Source organism: Gymnodraco acuticeps, unplaced genomic scaffold (assembly GCF_902827175.1).
Source record: "Gymnodraco acuticeps unplaced genomic scaffold, fGymAcu1.1, whole genome shotgun sequence".
Classification (NCBI taxonomy): domain Eukaryota; kingdom Metazoa; phylum Chordata; class Actinopteri; order Perciformes; family Bathydraconidae; genus Gymnodraco; species Gymnodraco acuticeps.
This window is the reverse complement of record NW_022991499.1, coordinates 222,610-243,911: the sequence shown is the minus strand read 5'-3', so window position 1 is coordinate 243,911 and position 21,302 is coordinate 222,610. Positions and strand designations below refer to the sequence as shown.

Here is a 21,302-nt window from a genome sequence, read left to right as displayed (position 1 = left end):
TCCTGTCTCCATCAAAGCTCCAGCTCTCCTCGTGTCTCTCTGAGTCCTGACTCCAGGGGCGTACTGGGACACAAATTCAGCCCGGGACATTCAGACGCACCGGCCCACACCGGGCCGCCGCCCACACATGCGGGCCACCCTTGTAGCCTACAGATAAATGATACATCTACTATGCTCATATACTGTATACTGTTAAGGCTAGATTCCCCAGAGTCAAGCCATAACATAAAAGAGATGGACAACAGGAGTAAGGTGCAAAATGAAACCTTCCTTTAGTTAAGGTTTCTTAAAAATGTCCGTGTGAAGTGTGTCAAAGTGGATATGTAGGAGTCAGTACAATAGTATAGCAAATGGGTATAGTCAAAAATGGTTGCCTGTGCCTGGCTGTAAACAAAAAGAAGTGCCAATGCACATGCAGCTCAGACATTCAATCAATGCCATGTGGTCTAACCAACAAATGATTCTAATAGTCATTATGAGAGCACTTGTCCAGTATTAAATAACCAACTTCAAGGAATACAATATCATGCACAGTAATGTCAATCACTAAAATGAATGAAATAGTGAATTGGCCACACATCTGTGTCCTTATTATTCAATATTAATATTATTTAATATTAATATTATTTCATATAATTATTAAAAATTGTAATATTAATATGATATAATTTGAGCATATAATGAGGCTATATTGATTGATTGATTGATTGATTGATTGATTGATTGATTGAAAAGTTTATTAGCAGCTTGTATATTGGGTACAGTACAGTACAGCTCAAAACATACAATTGTTAAGGGGATGCAGACCAGAGAAAGACTTTCGTCTTGTTTACATCAGGGTCCCCCATTTCCAATTCATCATGTCATATAAGACATATAAGACATATTTGACATACAGATTGCTTATTTACAATTTACATACAGGTGGTTTTTTACATACAGATTGCTTATTTACAATTTTCATTTTAGATTTCGTTCTAATACATCCTAACCGGACATTTAAGACATACCAAGTCTACAGATATACAGTTAGTAACAGAGTCTAAAATGCGAGTATATACATAGATGGGGGGGGAAGCTGTCCATTGTACTACAGGTTGAGATTTGTACCATTACCGGGGCCAGTTTTGCAATGCTCTCCCCCGAAGGTGATCTTTAAGAGAGATTTTGAAGGTAAGTATAGTTTTACTTTCCTTTACAGTTGTGGGAAGAGCGTTCCACCTTGATGTGGCATCATTGCGAAACGTGTATTCCCCCTTTTTTGTGCCAAATCTGGGTTTCACATGATTTGTGGAGCTCCCTCTGGTGTTATGATCATGGTATTCCTTGACCTTTGGGAAGAATTTTGACATGTACATGGGTACCATAGAGGTGTAGTGGATCTTGTAGACCAGGCCCATTGCAAGTAGCTGTACTCTGTCGTCTACTCTAAGCCATCCTAGGTTGTCAAAGTGGGCAGGGGTGAGGTGGGTTCTAGATGAAAGGTCAAGCAGTAGTCTGACCAGATTATTTTGCGATGTTTGAAGTTTTATTTTTAGCGCCTTGGAGGTGCTATGGTACCATGACGTGCAAGCATAGTCATAGTACCCTTAAATGAGTGCTCCTGCCAGAGTCTTCAGGGTGTTTTTGTTTACCATACATGTTGTTTATACCTTTTTTAAACCTTTGCTTTTAAATATTAAGTCACTCTCTGACCCGCTCCGTCACAATCTTATTTAATTAAAAAATTATAAATGTATTATATGTCACAAAACCAATTCTTCCCTCAGGATAAGTATTTAATTATTTATGTATTTATTCTCTCTATTATATTAGTCGTTCTCTTTTATTGAAGTTCCAGGTTGTATTGCCTCCATGTGTTGCTGTAGCTCCACCCCTTGATGGCACTGTTTGTTTCTTGCCCTGGATCTCTATAGAGTTTATTAAAACTACAACCCCCATGATGCATTAGCTGTTATCCCTGATAACAGAGATACACTTGTTGAGACTGTAAAGAGTCAGAGACACTTTTAAAACTCATGCAGAGACAAACTGTCCAAAAATCAGTCTTTTCCTAACCAAGGCGAAAAGACGAGAGGAGCTGATTTTTGGACAATTCGACCGGAAACCAGGGTTTCTTGTTTATCCCCAGCTAACGTGCTAATATGCTAATGGTGACCCTGAAACACAACTTCCGGTGCTGGTCTTCACAATAAAACCCACAGTTTTCTGTCTTCACCTTTCTCTTCTTACAAATATTATATTACGGGAAGAGGGGGAATACATATAATATATGAAATAAACTGGTTTCTCTCCGCAGCTCCACGTCTGTGTATCTTAAAGGTTTAGGTATTGTCTAAGGGGAAATAATAGCCGCTTTTATTTTGAAGTCCTTTGCACCGGAAGTGATGGTCCCGCTCTTTTCTAACTGGGAACCAGCTACATCCATGGTTCTCTCTCGGTGTTCCTGAGGAAGTGTATGTGAGCAGCTGATCCATCCAAAGTCTGTGTGTCTGGATGAACCTTTGACTTTGTGCTCTTTCTTCTGAAGCCTTTAGCTCGGACTCTAGAAGCTAAGTTAGCATGCTAGCTTAGCATGCTAGCAACACAGAGTGAGAGAAACAGGAAGTGGTGATTTAGTAAACATGAGTGTTGTGCTGCTCTCGTTGGTGAAGCAGCGACTCACTGCGGCTGCTGAAGACATCTTTGTTCTGTTTGAAAGAACGATAGCAGAGTACGAGGAGGAACTGTCTCGTTCAAAACAGGAGAACGAGAGACACCGGAAACTACTGGACGCTGTTTTACAGCCTCAGCTTCAGATCCACAGAGCAGGTCTGTTCCCTCTTTATACTCTCTATTATCACTTTAGACACCGCGGTGAAGTTAGTTTAGATATAACTTTATACTTTTTATTAACACTCTCTTTATTCTTCTTCGGTTGGCAACCAACACATGGGTGCGTTACCGCCACCTGCTGGACAGGAGTGTGGAGCAGTAGATTGGCAGGAAAATTAAAATAATCCTAAATTCTTTCTCTAATTCCAGTCGTTTTTAAGAATGTTTTCAGCAGTTTAAAGACTTCCTCTGATGTCCCCAGCAGATTCCCCACAGTAAGGCTGAGTTTTCCGTGAGCTAACTTAGTAGCTAGCACTCTCCTCTCATTTTTGAATTTGTGGCAGTCTGTCTGTTTGACGGTTTCCGGTTTATTGCAATCTGCACAGAGTCCAGTGGGGTGCATGCCAATTATGTGAGTTTCTGGTTTAGTCCTGTGTGTCCTTAACCGCGTAACTACCTTTTCTTCCCGTGGGCTCCTGCTTCGTCTTCGACCCCTACATGTTTCTGGATGCTGTAGAGATGCCTTCCTGTATCGCTGACATCACAGTATTCTTGCCAAGTTTTCCGTAATTGAACATTAATAATGGTTTTAACCTCTGTATTACCTAATGGTGTTTGTATGTCTGTTGACTGTCTTTTTAACGATAGTTTAGCTAATTTGTCTACTTCCTCATTCCTTTCTACCACAAAATGAGCAGGAACTCAAAGGAATTTAAAACTATGGACAGGTGATTATTAATCATTACTTTTTCCCCCAAATCTTTAGCAAAGCTTTTTTTCTGGATTTTGTTTGTTTTGTACAAAATTCAGCTTTAATTTTGTCGATTCGAAATCACTGGCTGGGCTGGATTTCCCCCCACATGCCGTTTATAAGGCGGAGTACTACTTCTATTGTGGTAGGAGCTCTCGACTAACTTTTTTCACCATCCTCCCGGAACCGTCCCGAAATACAATCTAAGCCGTCCCGAAATTAATGTGTACTGTCCCGAATTTAAAATATTAGTTTTTCTACATTATCATTAGGTAAAATCATTCAAAGTGACCTTTAACATAAATAAAACATCATACAAATCATTAGATGATAATTCATCGACCTTTTTATTTGAGTAAATCATTCAATCACATAAACAAAGGCCAAATATATTTAAACAAACGAGAAAGTTACTCTAATATGCTAAATGTTTTGTGTGTGTGTGTTTATGTTGACAAGGAGGTTTAATAACGGTGTGCTACACAAAACGTGCAGTCGGTTTCATTTTCATCGCCGTTTGTAGTAGAGTTAGCAGGGTATTTTTATTTTAACTCTCGTCCCAAAAATTATTTTGTATCCTCCCCGACACTATTTTTTTCAACGACGGGACGTCCTTAAGCTCGAGCCCTGGGTAGGAGTTAAAACTACAAGCCTTACCTCCCCAAATCCTGGTACCTCTGGTAAAAGTTACACAAACTCACCTCTAGCCTCTTTAGTTAGGGAGGATACACAACACACAATACCACGGGGTATCTTTCTTTGGTATTGGTGCAGCAGTCACTCCGAGGCACTGCGTGTGAAACCGTCTTCCACAAGTTTCACTCTGAATCTACATGGGGACAAATACAACAAAGATATGAAGAAAATGTCAAGTGTATGACACTTGTAAGAATGATACATATTTTGTTGTATAAAGACTTGCTGTTATTCAGGTTTATCTGTACTTTGCTAAAACGTTCACAAATGATAAGAAAAACAAAAGGAAACCTGTAATGCATAAAAGTATACAGTATTTCATTACTTTTATGTTATTCCTGAAATCTAACTCCAGATGATCTATATATGATCTATTATTCAGATTATCTTCTGGAGTTTCAAAACAATTCATCATGTCGTCTCACCCAAACAGCATCAACAGCAGTTGTGGGCAGGTCCTCAGTTCCACAGAAGGAACAGAAGTCATCCTTTGAAACTGAACAAATAACAGGTTCAATTTACAGGAAGCCGTCCATATATTCATTTCATATTTTTGGCTAATACCTGATCCGCTGAGAGTTTCTTCTGCCACGTCTCTTCGTAGATGTTGAAGACATTGTTTTGATGAGTTGATGTGAAACGTCCGTGGTATTTTCTGAAATTCCGTCACTGTCATCTTGGCCATCTGGACAGATGGTAAAATAACATGACGTTATGACGTGTGTTTGAATTTCCCATTCAAATAAAAAGCTTTTATTAATGAACACAACATGTTGCATTGAATCACCTGCATGACAAAGGCTCCACAACTGGTGGCATCTTTCTGGAAGGCGTGGGTTATCTTTCCAGGCTGCCATTTGATGTTTACCCAGTCCTCTTTTCCCAGTCTGTTCCGGCGCATCTTGAAATACTCTCTATAGAACAATAGGAAAACTATTTTTACATTTAGATTAGAATCTTTAATGACCACACAGCCAGGCTGGTGCAATTATTTGTGTTCAGTGCAGAGTATTACAGCTTGTTCCATACAATTCAACAGACAATAAAAAGTACAACACACAGCACAGGGCAAATACATACATCATGGCATATATACATAAGTTCAATGTGTGGTGGATTGTTCATTGGGGTTATTTAGAGTCCATTTAGTATCCGTATTGCAAAGGGGAAGAAATGATTTGCTTTGCCCTTGTGACAGTTCGTTGGTGGTGAAGTGATTTGAGTGATGGAAGGGGACTGCAGGTGATTTTTGATGCTTTATTGATGATACGTTGAAGTTTATTCCAGGAGAGGTTGTCTGAACTGCTGTACCAGACTGTGATGGATGATGTGAGGATGCTTTGGATGATGGCTGTGTAGAACTGGATTAGGAGATGTTTCCTCACTCTGTATTTCTTGAGCTGCCGCAGAAAGAATAGCCTTTGGTTGGCTTTTTTGTAGATGTGGTCTGTGTTGGTCTTCCATTTGAGGTTATTGCTTATGTGAGTGCCAAGACATGTGAGTGATTCTGTGGTGGAAATGAGTTTGCCGGAGAGAGATAGAGGTGATTTGGGCTGTGGCTTTCGCCTGAAGTCGATGATTATTTCTTGGGTTTTTGCTGTGTTAAGTAGGAGGTTGTTTTCTGAGCACCAGGTGACTGCTTGATGGATCTGAGTGAGGTATTGTGTTTCATTATTATTTGAGATGAGTCCTGTTATTTTTGTGTCATCTGCGTATTTATATATGTTGACTGTGGGGTGCTGAGATGTGAGTTGGTTTGTGTAGAGTGAGAATAACCAGGGGGATAGGACACAGCCTTGTGGAGCTCCTGTACTGAGATGTGGAGTTGTTTATTTTGACCCGTTGTCTGTTCCAGAGGAAGCTGTGGATCCAGTGACAGATGCAGGGGTCAGTGTTCATGTCCATTAGTTTATTGAAGAGTTTTTCCGGGTTGATGGTGTTGAAAGCGGAGCTGAAGTCCAGGAACAAGATGGGGGCGTAGGTGTTGGGGGATTCCAGGTGTTGTAGAGTGTGATGGATTGCCAGGTTGACAGCGTCATCCACGGATCTGTTGGTTCTGTAAGCAAATTGATATGGATCCATGAGGGGGGAGGTGCTGGTTTTTAGGTGCCTGAGAATGATGCGCTCAAATGATTTCATCGCCACAGATGTGAGGGCTATGGGTCTGTAGTCATTGAGGCAGGATATTTGATTAGAATTGGGAACAGGGATGATAGTGGATTCCTCAAACTTAAACCAAACCTTTTTCAAAACGTTAGCAGCAACACTAATGTATCAGCTTTTCTTCAGAAAACCACAGTTAACTTATAGATTCACATTATTAAAATAACTTCAACTGTTAAACAAGCAATTAAAAGTAATAGTAAAAATAATAAATACCCATTTTAAATGGGTATATTTAAAGACTTAAAGAGCCTGTGACACGAGTTTCCCCCATCATCCAAACCCATCAATTTGAGTAAATATTGTCCCCTTGAAAACCGTTACTGAACTGATTTTGGATATTTGTACTTTGATAACCATTAATCTGCCCTTCAATGTTGACCATTTCCTGGATCTGCTCGGGGATTCTTCAAGTCCCGCCAAATTATGTGTGACGTCATTGCGGGCACAGCGCTCCAGCTGCACCGTTCAGGATCCCAGCATCTGCATGTAAACGCACGATGGCGCACACAGCAGCAAGCTCAAACAGCGATGACAGTTTAATGTTGAACGTGTCTGAGAGCTCATATGAGCCTGAAGGATCGCTTTATGTTGTATCTGTTAGAAGTTTAGGAATTAGGTGCGTCAATATGGGCGATCATACGGTCATGTAGCCAGTGGTGGAATGGGACTAAAAATCATCCCGGGACTCTCGACCGGCCCACTTCGGTACCGCTAGTAAATTGTCAACGTGGGGATGTCAGGGGCGGCGGGTGCTGTAGATAGTAAATGTAAATATGTAAATATTTGTGTCACTGCATCCTGGTAAAATACAAATATAATGTATAATGTCTGTGTCTTTGACATTAGCGCTGCTAGCCACCTGTGCTCTGTGCTACGAAGCCAGTTCAACAGACCCTGGATATGTTTGAGTAACACACAAACTAACAACAACAAACTAACAAACGAGATCTCGCTAAGCGGTCCTACGACGCTGGTTATCAACTCGGGAAATCAAGCCAGGGTTTCTCTCTCCAGCTGAGAGCGCGTTCACGTCTAAGACACGAGTGGATCTGACTTTAATTACATTTGACTCGAGTGTTTCGTCAACATAATGTGTTGCTTAAAATAATACTTCTGCATACAGTATGTGACACTGTGAGTGTTGCACGGCCAGACACGGCTCAGCTGACTCAGATAAGGAAATATATGATATATTATGATATTATATGATCGATGATCTGATTGATGATGTAATATGAATGATAAGTGCGACACGTCGGCGTCTTCTCTGCATACGGCAGTTTAAACTGTATTTCCTTTATCCTGTAATATGACTTGAGAGATTTAAACTCCGCACACTGAGTTGATCTCTTTTCTATAGACGCCGGAGGCGTAACAAAAGTTATTTAGCCTTCCCAAACCTGAGCCTCACGCGCCGCCTATGGGGAATGTGCTATAGTGACTTATCCGACCGGCCCACTTCGGTACCGGCCCATCGGGATTCGTCCCGATGGCCAGTCCGCCACTGCACCCAGCCCACGTAAACTGTCAACGGGGGGAGCCTCGCTGCGGGGAAACGGTGGACCTGGTGTCCCGATCGGAGTGGGAATAATAATAATAATAATCCGTGCATTTTATCCATTAATTTCCCCAACATTGTGGTAAAAAAAACCACACGTTTAATCCATGTTGGTGTACGACTACAAAAAGCATCGGTTTGTTTTCTCATCAGGAAATGCAGACCGGCTCAAACAAACGATTTGTAATCATCATTCTCACGATCATTTAATGTATCATATGTTCGCCGAATTGACATGAAAGCACTAATAAATGTAGTTTCATCCACTTGAGTTTACAACTACAAAAATAATCCATTTGTTTTTATATCACATCCTACGGGAGGAAATTCAGTAGCTCTCACTACCGATTTGTAATCCTAATGTAATCATCATCTTCACCACGATCATTTATGTTTATCTTCGCCGAATTGACATGAAAGCACTGACAAATATGAATATACTGTAGTCAACTTCATTAAAACGTTATTAGCGTGCCTAAACTCAGTAATTCACCATTTCTACGCATGACAACACACTTTGTCCGTGTTTGGCTCTCTCGCCGCACAGTGAAGCGTTCCCGCATTGACGTCACTTCCGGCTTCCCCCAAAACTTCAAAATGAGTCGAAGGAATTTCCCCGCGATGTTCGAAATTATTGATATTTAACGGAACGGTATCGCTTTTTCTTTTTTAAACTGACGGTTCGAGATTACTAGTAGCCCAATATTTCATTGCACAACAGTTGTTGGGATGCTGTCACAGGCTCTTTAAAGGTGGGGTCGGTAAGTTTGAGAAACCGGCTCGAGATACACTTTTTGTTATATTCCATGGAATGCTCTTAACATCCCGATAGCAATGAATATCTTAAGTGCTTTGACAATAAATCCATAAAAACATGTCATCTGTGGAAGCCGTGGCGCTGTAAAAAGCACGACCAATCATCTGAGCCGGCTAAAGTAACTGGATGGCCTACCTGCCTGTCAGCCTTCCACCTGTGCACAAACTTATCTCGTGCCCTCATTGGTCATGTGCGCGTTCGTGTGTGTTGGAAAAGGGGCTCTGTGAGGAAGTGGCAGATTTCTTCCGGCTGTGTATTTTCAAATTCTAGCGCACTCGAGCTGGTTTCTCCAAAATTACCTACCCCACCTTTAAGAGTATTGAAATAATTGAAAGAGGTCAGATCAGATGAAAGAAAGTTGCACAATTTGGGGTCAGAAGACTCAAATCTTTAGTGGAGCAGTAGCGACCACCAATGAGAAATGGTTGAATGAGTACTTATTATGGACTACATGTTATATTGTTTCCCTATGATATAGATGAAGAACATGAAGACATTAAAACTAAAAGAAGCATTTTTAAAGCAATCCTGAGGCAAAGATGCATTTACAAAATGGGGCTGCATGAGATACACATTTTAGTCTTAACTCTGTCACAGTATATGAGTAATGTATTACAATACTTTTTAATAGCAATGTATATTTTTTTAATAGCTCCATCTCTCTTTGCCCAACCTCCCTTAGATTGACTGATGTCTTTTGGTAGCATTGGTTTGAGGAGTAACTTTTCAGATAAGTGATGTGCCATTATGTGTTCTCTGTACCTCCCCTGTAGAGAGCCATACGTTTTTCTGGTGAATGTCGCTGGCCTCAGTCGTCTCTGCTTTTTTAGAATAGAATGTTTGACTACTCCAAACTTAACACTCCACTCCACATGGCAGTTTGTGTCCCAAGTTTTACTTTGGCCAAATGTGTCTTCCTCTGTGTCAGTTGCATATCTTTTCAAATTCCCCAACAGCAGCCCACTCCAAAAGGGAAAATCCCTAGATAGTTGTCAAAAAGGACATCAACAATGCCAGGGCAAAAGTATGGATTTTCATCCTGTGGGGTTTCGACCTCCTGTTTTTCAAGCTCTCCCTGTACCTCCTCCATGACCTTCCTAAACTCATATGTGAAGGGAGATCTGCCAACAACTGTGTGGGCATTTCTTCTTTCTTCATCATCTTCCTCCTGAGTTAAGGGGCTGTCTCCTAACTTGTTAAGAAGTTGTTATTTGAGTTACTGTTGCCTTTCTATCATCTGACATTTTTCAGAAAAAAAGTTAGATTTTGAGAAAATTATTCAGAATTTTGTGGTTTAAAAAAGAAGTCAAAATTCAGAGGTTATTTGAAAAGGCCAGCATTTAGAGATTAAAAAAAAAAAAATCATCATTTCACAAAAAGTGAGAATTTTGGGGGAAAAAGTCAGGATTTTGAGAAAATAGTCAGCATTTTGAGGAAAAGTCAGAATTTGGAGATTTTTCAGAAAACTTCAGCATTTTGAGAAAAGCCCGAAATGTGAGAGAGAGAGGGGGGGGGGGGGGTGCGTAGTAACCAGCAGTGAACCGCTTCAACATGTGTATTTCGGTTTATTCACGCCGACATTCATTTAGTTATTCTACAGTATTGTTGTTTTATACTTATTTGTTAATGTAAATAATTTGTGTTCTTTGAAATTTAAAACGATATCGCATTGTGTTTGTTACTTTCGTTGCAGTAGTATATGTCTTAAGTGTAATTTGGCTTGGCTTCCTATTTTGTATGGACATGCTTTTATTTTGAAGGAGAGTTAGCGCTGTTGGCAGGAAGTTGTTGTTGCTATGGAAACAACGTGACGGAGATTAACGGAGAAAAGTCATATCTACATTTAAAGACGGAGAAAGTAAACGATAAAGTTTATGGTTAAGTGTTAGCACCCCCCGAAGAGGCACAAGCTCTTACGTTGATATTGGAGATTTCAATAAATTCAATTTGGCAGCCGCAGTGCAGCCAAATTTATAAAATAAATAACGAATATCTGAATTAAATCAAATCAAGTTTTATTTATATAGCACATTTTAAAAACGATTGTTGGTCGAGTCAAAGTGCTGTACATATAATAAAAAACACTTTACTGCGATAGCAAACACAAGATAATAAATTACAACAGCAAATATAAAAATCAAACACAAGGAAATGTCAGGAGTCGTGCTCCACTCTGACTAGAAGGCCAGGGAGAAGAAGTTAGTCTTTAGTGTCGATTTAATCAAATCAAGTTTTATTTATATAGCACATTTATAAACGATTTTTGGTCGAGCCAAAGTGCTGTACATACAGTGGGGCAAAAAAGTATTTAGTCAGCCACCAATTGTGCAAGTTCTCCCACTTAAAAATATGAGAGGCCTGTAATTTTCATCCTAGGTACACTTCAACTGTGAGAGACAGAATGGGGGGAAAGAATCCAGGAAATCACATTGTAGGATTTTTTTAAAAGAATTTATTTGCAAATTATGGTGGAAAATAAGTATTTGTCAATAACAAGTTCATCTCAATACTTTGTTACACTGAGCAAAAATATAAATGCAACACTTTTGTTTTTGCTCCCATTTTTCATGAGATGAACTCAAAGATCTAAAAAAAATTCTATATACACAAAATAACCATTTCTCTCAAATATTGTTCACAAATCTGAAAAAATCTGTGATAGTGAGCACTTCTCCTTTGCTGAGATAATCCATCCCACCTCACAGGTGTGGCATATCAAGATGCTGATTAGACAGCATGATTATTGCACAGGTGTGCCTTAGGCTGGCCACAATAAAAGGCCACTCTGAAATGTTCAGTTTTATCACACAGCACAATGCCACAGATGTCGCAAGTTTTGAGGGAGCGTGAAATTGGCATGCTGACAGCAGGAATGTCCACCAGAGCTGTTGCCCGTGAATTGAATGTTCATTTCTCTACCATAAGCCGTCTCCAAAGGCGTTTCAGAGAATTTGGCAGTACATCCAACCGGCCTCACAACCGCAGACCACGTGTAACCACACCAGCCCAGGACCTCCACATCCAGCATGTTCACCTCCAAGATGGTCTGAGACCAGCCACTCGGACAGCTGCTGCAACAATCGCTTTGCATAACCAAAGAATTTCTGCTGTCAGAAACCGTCTCAGGGAAGCTCATCTGCATGCTCGTCGTCCTCATCGGGGTCTCGACCTGACTCCGGTTCGTCGTCATAACCAACTTGAGTGGGCAAATGCTCACATTCGATGGCGTCTAGCACGTTGGAGAGGTGTTCTCTTCACGGATGAATCCCGGTTTTCACTGTTCAGGGCAGATGGCAGACAGCGTGTGTGGCGTCGTGTGGGTGAGCGATTCTCTGATGTCCCATGGTGGTGGTGGGGTTATGGTATGGGCAGGCGTATGTTATGGACGACAAACACAGGTGCATTTTATTGATGGCATTGTGAATGCACAGAGATACCGTGACGAGATCCTGAGGCCCATTGTTGTGCCATTCATCCACGACCATCACCTCATGTTGCAGCATGATAATGCACGGCCCCATGTTGCAAGGATCTGTACACAATTCCTGGAGGCTGAAAACATCCCAGTTCTTGCATGGCCAGCATACTCAGCGGACATGTCACCCATTGAGCATGTTTGGGATGCTCTGGATTGGCGTATACGACAGCGTGTTCCAGTTCCTGCCTATATCCAGCAGCTTGGCTCAGCCATTGAAGAGGAGTGGACCAACATTCCACAGGCCACAATCAACAACCTGATCATCTCTCTATGAAGGACATGTGTTGCACTGCGTGAGGCAAATGGTGGTCACACCAGATACTGACTGGTTTTCAGACCCCCCCCAATAAAGCAAAACTGCACGTTTCAGAGTGGCCTTTTATTGTGGCCAGCCTAAGGCACACCTGTGCAATAATCATGCTGTCTAATCAGCATCTTGATATGCCACACCTGTGAGGGGGGATGGATTATCTCGGCAAAGGAGAAGTGCTCACTATCACAGATTCTTTCAGATTTGTGAACAATATTTGAGAGAAATGGTTATTTTGTGTTTATAGAAAATGTTTTAGATCTTTGAGTTCATCTCATGAAAAATGGGAGCAAAAACAAAAGTGTTGCATTTATATTTTTGTTCAGTGTATATACCCTTTGTTAATAATAATAATAATGCATTTTATTTATGGGCGCCTTTCAAAGCTCTCAAGGACACCTTACAGATAATTAAAGACAATCAACAAAGAAGAGCACACAGTAATACAAGACTTAAAAAAAAAATACTTCAATAACAGAGACTTAAAAAAACCAGAGACTTAAAAACAACAATCAGTTTAGCAGAGATTAAGAAATAGAATACGCCAGTTTAAAAAGGTGTGTTTTCAGGCTGGATTTGAAGGGTGGGAGGGAGTCCATATTGCGGATGTCTTGTGGGAGAGAGTTCCAGATACGGGGGGCAGAGTGGCTGAAGGCTCGTGATCCCATGGTGATCAGGCGGGCAGAAGGTACAGTGAGTTGGAAGGCAGAGGAGGATCGGAGAGTACGAGAGGGAGTGTAGATGTGAAGGAGCTCAGAGAGATATGGAGGGGCAAGAGTGTGAAGGGCCTTGAAGGTGAGGAGCAACACTTTGAAGTCTATGTGGTGCTTAACGGGGAGCCAATGGAGTTGTTGGAGAACCGGAGTGATATGATTAATGAAAGGAGTTCTGGTGATGATACGGGCAGCTGAGTTTTGGACCTGTTGGAGCTTACGTAGGGATTTCTGAGGAAGACCAGAGAGGATGGAGTTGCAATAATCGATACGGGACGTAACGAGGGCGTGGACGAGGATGGCGGTGCTGTTGGGTGTGAGTGACGGGCGGAGGCGGTTAATATTGCGGAGGTGGAAGTAGGCAGATCGAGTGATGTTGTTGATGTGAGCTTCAAATGATAAGGTGCTGTCAAGGATGACACCCAGACTCTTAACTTGGGGGGAGGGTGAGACTGTGGAATTGTCAATAGTGAGGAAGAATTTGTCAGTTTTAGCCAGAGTGGACTTGGAGCCAACTAGGAGAAACTCGGTTTTATCACTGTTGAGTTTTAAGAAGTTGGATGAGAACCAGGATTTGATTTCCAGTAAGCAGTCGGAAAGGGCAGTGGGGGGGAGAGTGGAAGTGGGTTTGGTGGAAAAATAGAGCTGGGTGTCATCCGCGTAGCAGTGAAATTGGATTGCGTATTTTCTGAAGATATGGCCGAGAGGTAGGAGGTAGATGATAAATAGGAGGGGGCCCAAGACAGAACCCTGAGGAACACCAGTGAAGACTGGATGGGACTGTGATTTGAAGTGTTTGAGTTGGACAAAGTGAGTACGGCCGGAGAGGAAAGATCTAAACCAGGTGTGGGATGTGCCAGTGATACCAATGGAAGATAATCTGTCAAGGAGGATTTGGTGTGAGATGGTGTCAAAGGCTGCAGTCAGGTCAAGGAGGATGAGTATCGATAAGAACCCAGAGTCAGCTGCTACTAGGAGATCGTTTGTGATTTTAACCATGGCCGTCTCTGTACTGTGTGAGGAGCGGAAGCCAGACTGAAATTCTTCAAAAAGATTATTGTTGTTCAGATGAGTGTGGACTTGGGCTGCAACTGTTTTTTCGAGTATCTTGGAGACAAATGGTAAATTAGAGATTGGGCGGAAATTATTCAAGTTGTTGGGGTCCGCACCAGGTTTCTTGAGAATAGGGGTTATTGCACCTGTTTTGAGGGATGAGGGGACGAGACCAGAGGTAAGGGAGGAGTGAATTATCTCGGTAATTAAAGCGGAGAGAGAAGGTAGACATGCTTTAACTAGGTGGGTAGGAAGGGGGTCAAGCTGGCAGGTGGATGATTTTGATTTCCGAATGAGATTTGATATTTCAGCGATAGTGGGAAGTTCGAAGCTGGATAGTGGGGAGGAGAAGGGAGCATACGGAGTTGAGTGAAGTGATGTATAGCTGGAGGAGGTCAGTTGCTGGTGAATATTTTTGATTTTGGCATTGAAAAAGGTCATGAAGGTGTTACATTGAGAGGTTGAGTACAGGTGGGGTGCAAGAGAGGCCGGTGGCTGTAGAATGCTGTTGACTGTAGAGAACAGAGTTCTGGTGTTTCCTTCACCTAACCTAATTGGCATAGTATGCTGTTTTAGCAGAGGAAAGAGCATCCTTATAGGCGAGTATGTGGCTGTTGTACATGTCCTTGTGCACTACAAGGCCAGTTTTGGTGTACAGGCGTTCAAGACGACGACCTTTAGCTTTGAGCTGGCGTAACTCAGGTGTATACCAGGGGGCAGAGCGGGTGAAAGAGACAGACCGGGTTTTCAGAGGTGCATGTATGTTTAAAAGGTTCTGGAGTCCATCATTGTAATGGGAGACCAGCTCATCGGTGGTTGATAGGCAGTCTTTGCAGGGGAGGTTGTTAATTCCATTAGAAAAAGCAGACGTGTTAATATTCTTAATGTTGCAGAATGAGATGGAACGTGACATATTTGCTTTGGGTAATTTTAACTTGACATTGAAGGTTACAAACTTGTGGTCAGAAATGGGCAAATCGAATGCAGAGCAGTTCAGAGGAGTTACACCAGAGCAGCAGATCAGATCAAGTATATGACCTTTGGAGTGTGTGGGAAAGTCAATATATTGCTGTAGTCCAAAACTGTCCAGGCATGATGTAAAGTCCTTTGTGAGACTATTGTTGACATTGTCCATGTGAATATTAAAATCACCTAGCACTATTATATTAGGGGAGAGAGAAGATAGGGAAGTAAAAAAAGCAGAGACTTCATTTAAAAAGTCATTATTGGCCTTGGGTGGACGATAGACAGTGGCAAGAATTGTTGGAATTGGCCCATTGATTTGCAGAGCAATGGACTCAAAGGAAGTATTCACAGGAACTGTCAGTGCAGATACTTTCCACTTCTCGTTGTAAAGTATCGCGAGACCACCGCCCCTGCCAGAGGGACGGGATTTGCTGGTGTAAACAAATCCAGGTGGGATAGTTTGATTAAGCTGCGTAAAGTCATTGGGCTGTTGCCACGTCTCAGTCAGACATATCAAATCAAACTTACGATCTTCCAGTAGATCATGAAGTAGAAGTCCCTTGTTGTTGAGCGAGCGGATGTTGAATAGCCCGATGGCGAGATCATTTCTGTCAGGTTTGACGCCAGCACTAGCACACCTGGCCAGGTTTGCTAGCGAGCTGTGGTCAATAGACCGTCCGGTGGATCTTCTTGCGGGACGAGGATTTGAGGAACAGAAGGATGGAATTGGTTTTGTGTCATCGAAGTTGAAGCTCCGACGGGATCCGCGGTGGATGTATTTTCGACGAGCATGATGAGGGATGTCCAGGTGAAGCAATGTCGGTGGGGGCTCTGACAGGTGGAATCGCAGTTGGAAAAGTTTGACAGCTGAGTATTGAAGTATCGGTGTTACTGGATGGACTATGAAGGATATAATCCATGCGAGGATACTCCATACCAGCAGCCTGTTGATCCACATCGTTACCTGGATGGTGAAGCTACCAGATACAGGTCCCGGTATGATAGCAGCGGCGGCTAGGCGAGGCAGGGGAGCTAGCCAGGTAGGAAGCCGGTAAATCGGTGGTCCAAAACACACACGATTGCAAGTTAAAACAAGGGATCAAGTCACTGATATTGTCGGGAGGGTAGGCTGCTGTTCTAATTGCTGAGAAAACAGAAAAAATAGTGACAAAGAAACTAGATAATTGGAGTAATACTCCGTAGTTCCAGAGAGCAGCGGCAGCCAGTCGTGCCAGCGTTCACTCGTATGGTTTCTCTCAAATAATTTTCAGTACTACTGTTCAAAAAGCTCTTTATTTTTCTCATTGGCAATGACAGAGGTCAAATGTTTTCTGTAAGTCTTCACAAGGTGTTCACACACTGTTGCTGGTATGTTGGCCCATTCCTCCATGCAGATCTCCTCTAGAGCAGTGATGTTTTGGGGCTGTCACTGGGCAACACGGACTTTCAACTCCCTCCAAAGATTTTCTATGGGGTTGAGATCTGGAGACTGGCTAGGCCACTCCAGGACCTTGAAATGCTTCTTACGAAGCCACTCCTTTGTTGCCCGGGCGGTGTGTTTGGGATCATTGTCACGGCTGAAAGACCCAGCCACGTTTCATCTTCAAGCCCTTGCTGATGGAAGGAGGTTGTCACTCAACATCTCACGATACATGGCCCCATTCGTTCTTTCCTTTACACGGATCAGTCGTCCTGGTCCCTTTGCAGAAACACAGCCCCAAAGCTTGATGTTTCCACCCCCATGTTTCACAGTAGGTGTTCTTTGGATGCAACTCAGGATTCTTTCTCCTCCAAACACGTCTAGTTGAGTTTTTACCAAAAAGTTCTATTTTGGTTTCATCTGACCATATGACATTCTCCCAATCCTCTTCTGGATCATCTAAATGCTCTCTAGCAAACTTCAGACGGGCCTGGACATGTACTGGCTTAAGCAGGGGGACACGTCTGGCACTGCAGGATTTGAGTCCCTGGCGGCGTAGTGTGTTACTGATGGTAGCCTTTGTTACTTTGGTCCCAGCTCTCTGCAGGTCATTGACTCGGTCCCCCCGTGTGGTTCTGGGATTTTTGCTCACCGTTCTTGTGATCATTTTGACCCCACGGGGTGAGATCTTGCGTGGAGCCCCAGATCGAGGGAGATTATCAGTGTGTTATCAGTCTTGTATGTCTTCCATTTTCTAATAATTGCTCCCACAGTTGATTTCTTCACACCAAGCTGCTTACCTATTGCAGATTCAGTCTTCCCAGCCTGGTGCAGGTCTACAATTGTGTTTCTGGTGTCCTTTGACAGCTCTTTGGTCTTGGCTATAGTGGAGTTTGGAGTGTGACTGTTTGAGGTTGTGGACAGGTGTCTTTTATACTGATAACAAGTTCAAACAGGTGCCATTAATACAGTTAACGAGTGGAGGACAGAGGAGGCTCTTAAAGAAGAAGTTACAGGTCTGTGAGAGCCAGAAATCTTGTTTGTTTGTAGGTGACCAAATACTTATTTTACCTTGGAATTTACCAATTCATTCATTAAAAATCCTACAATGCGATTTCCTGGATTCTTTCCCCTCATTCTGTCTCTCAGAGTTGAAGTGTACATGGATGAAAATTACAGGCCTCATCTTTTTAAGTGGGAGAACTTGCACAATTGGTGGCTGACTAAATACTTTTTTGCCCCACTGTATAATAAAAATAGCCTACAGTAGAGACACTTTACAGCTAATACAATAGCACTAGCAATAGATTGTTCAGAATATCAGTATGAGAAAAAAACGACACCCTCTGTCCTTAGACCCTCACATCGTACAAGGAAAAACTTCCGGAGAAAACCCACAGTTTAAAGGGAACATGGGAGAAACCTCAGGGAGAGCAACAGAGGAGGGATCCCTCTCCCAGGACGGACAGACGTGCAATAGATGCCGTGTGTAAATCGAAGAGATAATACATTTACAATGTAGGTAGACTAAATTCAACTATTTGTACAGACAAAGTTAATAATAATTGTAATATCCCTGTTATAAACGACATGAATCAAAGATGTATTCAAAAATGCATTCATCATCATAATTATTCTATATATATATATATATATATATATATATATACAATTTACACAGTGCCTGTAAACCGGAGGAGAACGCTGGCATTCCTCCTCCTACTTGAAAGACTACGGAGGGATAGGGTCTGCAAAATTAGTTTATTTGAGGGATGGGCCGGATGCTCTGACCGGTCCACTTCCTGCCCGGCGCCTCTGCAACGCTTCGCGTCGAAAAATAGACTCCAATCCTATTTTGAGCGGAGCCCAGCACCGAGACGCTTCTGAGCCGTAACCCGGCGCGTCTGGTGGAATAGCAACCATTGACTAGAGTGGCCGCGATTCTTGCGGACGCCGCGGCGCAGCCGTAACACAACACAGCCGTAACACGACACAGACGGACCCGGTGGAATCTAGGGGTAAGGCCTCACACTACGTGAACAGCCGACGCCTTGCTAAGCGGCAGTGAAACTACGTTTTAGATCAGCAACAGTACTAACTCACCTGTTGTCCTGAAACTCTCCAGGGCATCTTGAAAAGCATTTAAATAATTAATGGATAAGGGCTTCAAAGTTAATGAAGTGTTAATGGTGGTTAGATTTTAAATTCTAATACTCTACAGTTTCTCTGAATATCTGTTTCCTGTTTCCTGCAGACGTCCAGCAGCTGGTGGTGGTTGAAGAAGAGGTTCCCCCTGAGCAGCAGGAGTGGAGCTCCAGTCTGGACCAGGAGGACCCAGAGCCCCCCCCCACACATTAAAGAGGAACAGGAGGAACTCTGGAGCAGTCAGGAGGGAGAGCAGCTTCAAGGGCTGGAGGAGGCTGATATCACCAAGTCCACATTCACTCCTGTCCCTGTGAAGAGTGAAGATGATGAAGAGAAACCTCAGTCCTCTCAGCTTCATCAAAGACAAACTGAACACCTGGAAACAGAAGCTGGATGGAGAGGACTGTGGAGGACCAGAACCAGCCAGGAACTCAGATCCAGAGAGACATTTACAACCAGAGACTGAGGACAACCCTGGAGACTCTTCTGAACCTGACACTGAAGACAGTGGAGATTGGAAGGAGACCAGAGAACCAGGTTCAAACTCTCAGAGAAATAAACAAGACCCTTTCAGTGATTCAAGACGTAGGACTGGAAAGAAACACTTTAGATGCTCTCAGTGTGCGAAAGGATTTGGCCGCAAGTCAAGTCTGAATAGACATATCATAATTCATACCGGAGAGAAACCATTTGGCTGTTCAGTCTGTAAGAAATCTTTTGCACAGAGTGGAGATTTAAAGAGACACATGAGATTCCACACAGGAAATAAACCATTCAGATGCTCAGTCTGTGAGAAATCTTTTACACAGAGTGGAGATTTAAAGACACACATGAGAAACCACACAGGAGAGAAACCATTCAGCTGCAGTGTTTGTGACAAAAGATTCACACAGAGTCATCAGGTCAAAAGCCATAAGTGTGTTGGTCGTCAGTCCTCACAGCTTCATCAAACTCAAACTGAGGAGAACAGAGAGGCAGAGCCTCCAGCCAGCAGCTCAGCTGAACACATGGAAACAGAAGCTGATGGAGAGGACTGTGGAGGACCAGAACCAGCCAGGAACTCAGATCCAGAGAGACATTTACAACCAGAGACTGAGGACAACCCTGGAGGCTCTTCTGAACCTGACATTTTCCAAGTAAAATCTGCAATAAAAAAAGAGGACAATTAATTAGTCCTTCGACAATTCACATGAGAAAAATCTGTCTGTCTGTATAAACTCTGTTTGACAATGTTCAAACATGACTTCATCTAAACTCCATCTTTATCAACAGAAGTTTTGAATATGTTTCATGTTTTTGTCATACTACTTTTCTGATGTGTACTATAACCACTGACTGATTAATCTGCAGAGTAGTTTCTCTAATAATCTGTTTGTTTAATGAAATGTTGTGACTTTAAACTTCCATTGGGATGTTGTTGATAGTTCCTGTTGAGTTATCAGTCTGTTCTGGTCTAAAAGAAGAACCAATGACTTATTGATATAGAGAATGTGTACGATGTTTCCAGTTTGATTCTGTTTATATCATCAAACCAAACTAAAAGAAAAAGGCCTTTGAAACAGACTCGCATTCCTGCATATTGTTTGTGTTTTGCAGCAGATTACAATCAGCTCATTTAGAGTTCAGAGTTCAGATGGAATGTTAGGATTATTCCTGCTTTTTGGAACTGTAGTTCGGGCTCATGTGTTTCATTGTTGGTGTTCTGTTAAATGCAAATTGAAGTCCTTTCACCTCCGTTGAATCAGGGTGGAAGCAGAAATAAAATACTTTTTCATATCGAACACTGAATTGTAACTCGTGTTCTTGCTTTTTATACCCGTCTTAATCTACACTAGCCTTTTTAAATGTCATTCTTTCTGCTCTTTAATATTGAAGGTTTATTTAGATGAGATTAGATGTACTTATATATTTAGTTGTAGAAACAAGTAATAAACAAGGCATTGCACTGAAGCTGAAACTATTATAAAAAAGAGATAACTATATGCATATAAACATCAACAATATACTTACCTCCAGAGTTTCTATGGTACACACATGAGATATACAGAATAAGTTAGAGTACGCTGTAATCAACAAATCATATTGTTAAAAAATAAAATAAAGGATAAACAATATGTGCTCAGTAGTTGCAGTTTATTTTTAAATAAAATAAGCACCATCTCCCCCGTCTTCATCACCGTGCCTACGTCAACTATCTCCCTTCAAGAAAGCATCTGCAGTCTCCGAAGCCTGATAAGGATGTGTGTGTACAAAACGCTGCAAACTGATATGTGCTGGGTCCATGCTCAAGGGCGTATGGCACTCTCAACTCTTTCCAGGACATGCCGGGGCCCTGCCTGCCTATAGCTTTGCCGATATCTGTGTTGATAGGTAATATATTAAGAGCGGTGAATCATCTTAGAAACAGGAAGCGCT

At 42.2% G+C, this 21,302-nt stretch overlaps 2 protein-coding genes across 3 annotated transcripts in view; both read left to right on the top strand.

Moving 5' to 3' along the window:
- LOC117533163 (zinc finger protein 665-like) overlaps nt 1-21,302 on the top strand; it is a gene marked incomplete at its 3' end in the record, with an annotated part of 136,044 nt that overhangs the window by 28,132 nt on the left and 86,610 nt on the right. The gene's annotated exons all lie outside the window — the stretch shown is intronic.
- On the top strand, nt 2,400-20,668 carry LOC117533159 (zinc finger protein 79-like). Of its 2 annotated transcripts, none has more exons than XM_034196802.1 (2): nt 2,400-2,811; nt 18,997-20,668. In XM_034196802.1, the coding sequence occupies exon 2, from the start codon at nt 19,211-19,213 to the stop codon at nt 20,054-20,056; it is 846 nt and encodes a 281-aa protein (XP_034052693.1). In that variant the 5' UTR covers nt 2,400-2,811; nt 18,997-19,210; the 3' UTR covers nt 20,057-20,668. The 2 variants fall into 2 exon arrangements, with proteins under 2 accessions (XP_034052693.1, XP_034052694.1); XM_034196803.1 differs by lacking the exon at nt 2,400-2,811 and adding an exon at nt 2,826-3,380.

What these genes read in the sequence shown, in the direction of transcription:
- LOC117533159 (XM_034196802.1), top strand. Translation starts at nt 19,211, where the DNA reads ATGATGAAGAGAAACCTCAGTCCTCTCAGCTTCATCAAAGACAAACTG.